The sequence below is a fragment of the Rhagoletis zephyria genome, unplaced genomic scaffold (genome assembly GCF_001687245.7).
Source record: "Rhagoletis zephyria isolate East Lansing unplaced genomic scaffold, Rhagoletis_zephyria_1.1 Rzeph_scaffold_54772, whole genome shotgun sequence".
In the NCBI taxonomy this organism is placed as follows: Eukaryota; Metazoa; Arthropoda; class Insecta; order Diptera; family Tephritidae; genus Rhagoletis; species Rhagoletis zephyria.
Window position 1 is genome coordinate 1 of NW_016211824.1, and position 1,840 is coordinate 1,840.

Genomic DNA, 1,840 nt, shown 5'->3' on the forward strand with positions numbered 1-1,840 from the left:
TTTGGGAGATCGCTGCAAGTCTGAAATATTCTAGAAAATTATTCGTCGGTGAAAAATTGACTAAGCGTATACTCAGACAAAATCTTTATACAAAGAACATAAAAGTCCACAGAAAATAAAAAACAAATATGTCTCCTTGAAATATACAAACACTTTTTTTTTTTTATATTTGTTAAAATGTCTGAAAATACTTCTAGTCAAGCTTTCCGGCGAATAATTTTCTAAAACATTTTAACCTTTTAAATTTTAAAGACCTCCCAAATGCCCAGCCTTATAAGCTCATTGGCGTCAGTTATTATCAACTCTATACAGTTCATTTAGCAAATACGCTCGATGTTTTAATCAGACATTTTGCAAGTATATCCAAAATGTATGTATGTACGTTATTACATTAAAATACTCACTTTTAACCTCAACACGGCCCATGTTTGCACTTTCGCCACCAGCTAAACGCACCTCATAGCCCAAATGTTTACAATTATCTTCATCCTTACGATTACCACAATTGTTAATGCCGTTGCATACCTGAAACATAAAACGATATAATAAAATTGTAGCAACTTAGCATCGTCATTACTCACCTCAAAGGACTTCACACATTTTCCATTTCCACAATCAAACTGGCAATCCACATCCTGGCCTGCTCTCAAATCTATCTCAGGTCGAACACTAAAAGGAGTTGTTGACTCCGCATATGGATTTGGTGGATTTGCATCCGTCAAATCAAAATTATTCGTAGTTGTAGGCACAGTACGCAGCGTAACGGGTGTTGCGAATGGATTTGGCATTTCAGGATGTCGCTCATGGAATGCTCTATTGTGATTGTGGTTGTGGCGATGAGGACTTGACTGATCAACCTCATGAAAGGGATTTAATAAATTTGGATGTGTACGGTGGAATTCCCGATTTTGACCGCGATTATGCCAATTAGGATTATTTTTAGATTCTTGCTTTGTATTTTTCGAATAAATATCTGTACGTGACGCGTGTACGCTGTTTTCAGTTGGGTTTGTGATCAAACTATGCTGTTCACCTGCAAGTATAAGTTCAACCTCCTTTTCATTTTCAGCACCAACTTTGGATTTGTTGGTAGTTGTATGAGGTAATGTATTTACAACAGAATGCACAGATGGCTGTTCCGCTGTAAGCTTCATTATATGCGACTCAGCCTTTTCAGCGCTATCCTCCGAAATCGTGCCACTTCGATTGAAGTAGGGACGCAAAAGTAAGCGTAAGGCATCAGCCATTGGCAGATTTTCGGCGCTCTGATAGACTTGCGGGTCAAGAGATTGTGGCGGACTTGCGTGTGCTACATTCGANTGGCGGACTTGCGTGTGCTACATTCGAATAGGAACCACTGTAGTGGGGATCTTTAGAGAACATTGCTACAGTTGTATTCTCTAGAAAGGGATGTACTTGCTTTAAACGTGTTGTGCCGGCAGAATGAGTTTTCGTGACGGCGGTAGGTACGGTTGGAGGTTGAAGGTAATTTGCAGGAGTACTGGTCAAAATTTCAGTTTGATATAAATTTGTGTTCGAAGGTGAAGACAGTAAATGGGGTTTGCCGTCAACATTCGTACTAAAACCACGTATGGGTTCAAATGAATCTACTAACGATCTGCCAGTGGGACGTGGCGGCGGCGAAGACTGCGTGGGATTGACGCGTGCCGGTGGTGAATTTTGATTTCGAATTGAAACGATGGAGTAAGGAGTTTGGGCAGTTGTGGGCGGTGGTGGTGGTGGTTGCAAGCCACCATAAAGATTAGAGGCTTCAATGGCATTTTGAGACAGTGTTGTAGGCGGATTATATGCGCGTCTCGATGGGGGTGTAACATGAGTT

General features: G+C 40.8%; 1 protein-coding gene across 1 annotated transcript; it reads right to left on the minus strand.

Annotated features, from left to right (window-relative positions):
* Window positions 1-25: 25 nt before the first annotated feature.
* Window positions 26-1,769, minus strand: LOC108356153 (uncharacterized; the record flags this gene model as incomplete). The annotated part of the gene is made up of 3 exons (XM_017607282.1): window positions 26-525; window positions 582-1,337; window positions 1,417-1,769. Coding segments are annotated over 3 exons (1,292 nt in total), but the record flags the coding sequence as incomplete, so codon positions are not given.
* Window positions 1,770-1,840: the final 71 nt, after the last annotated feature.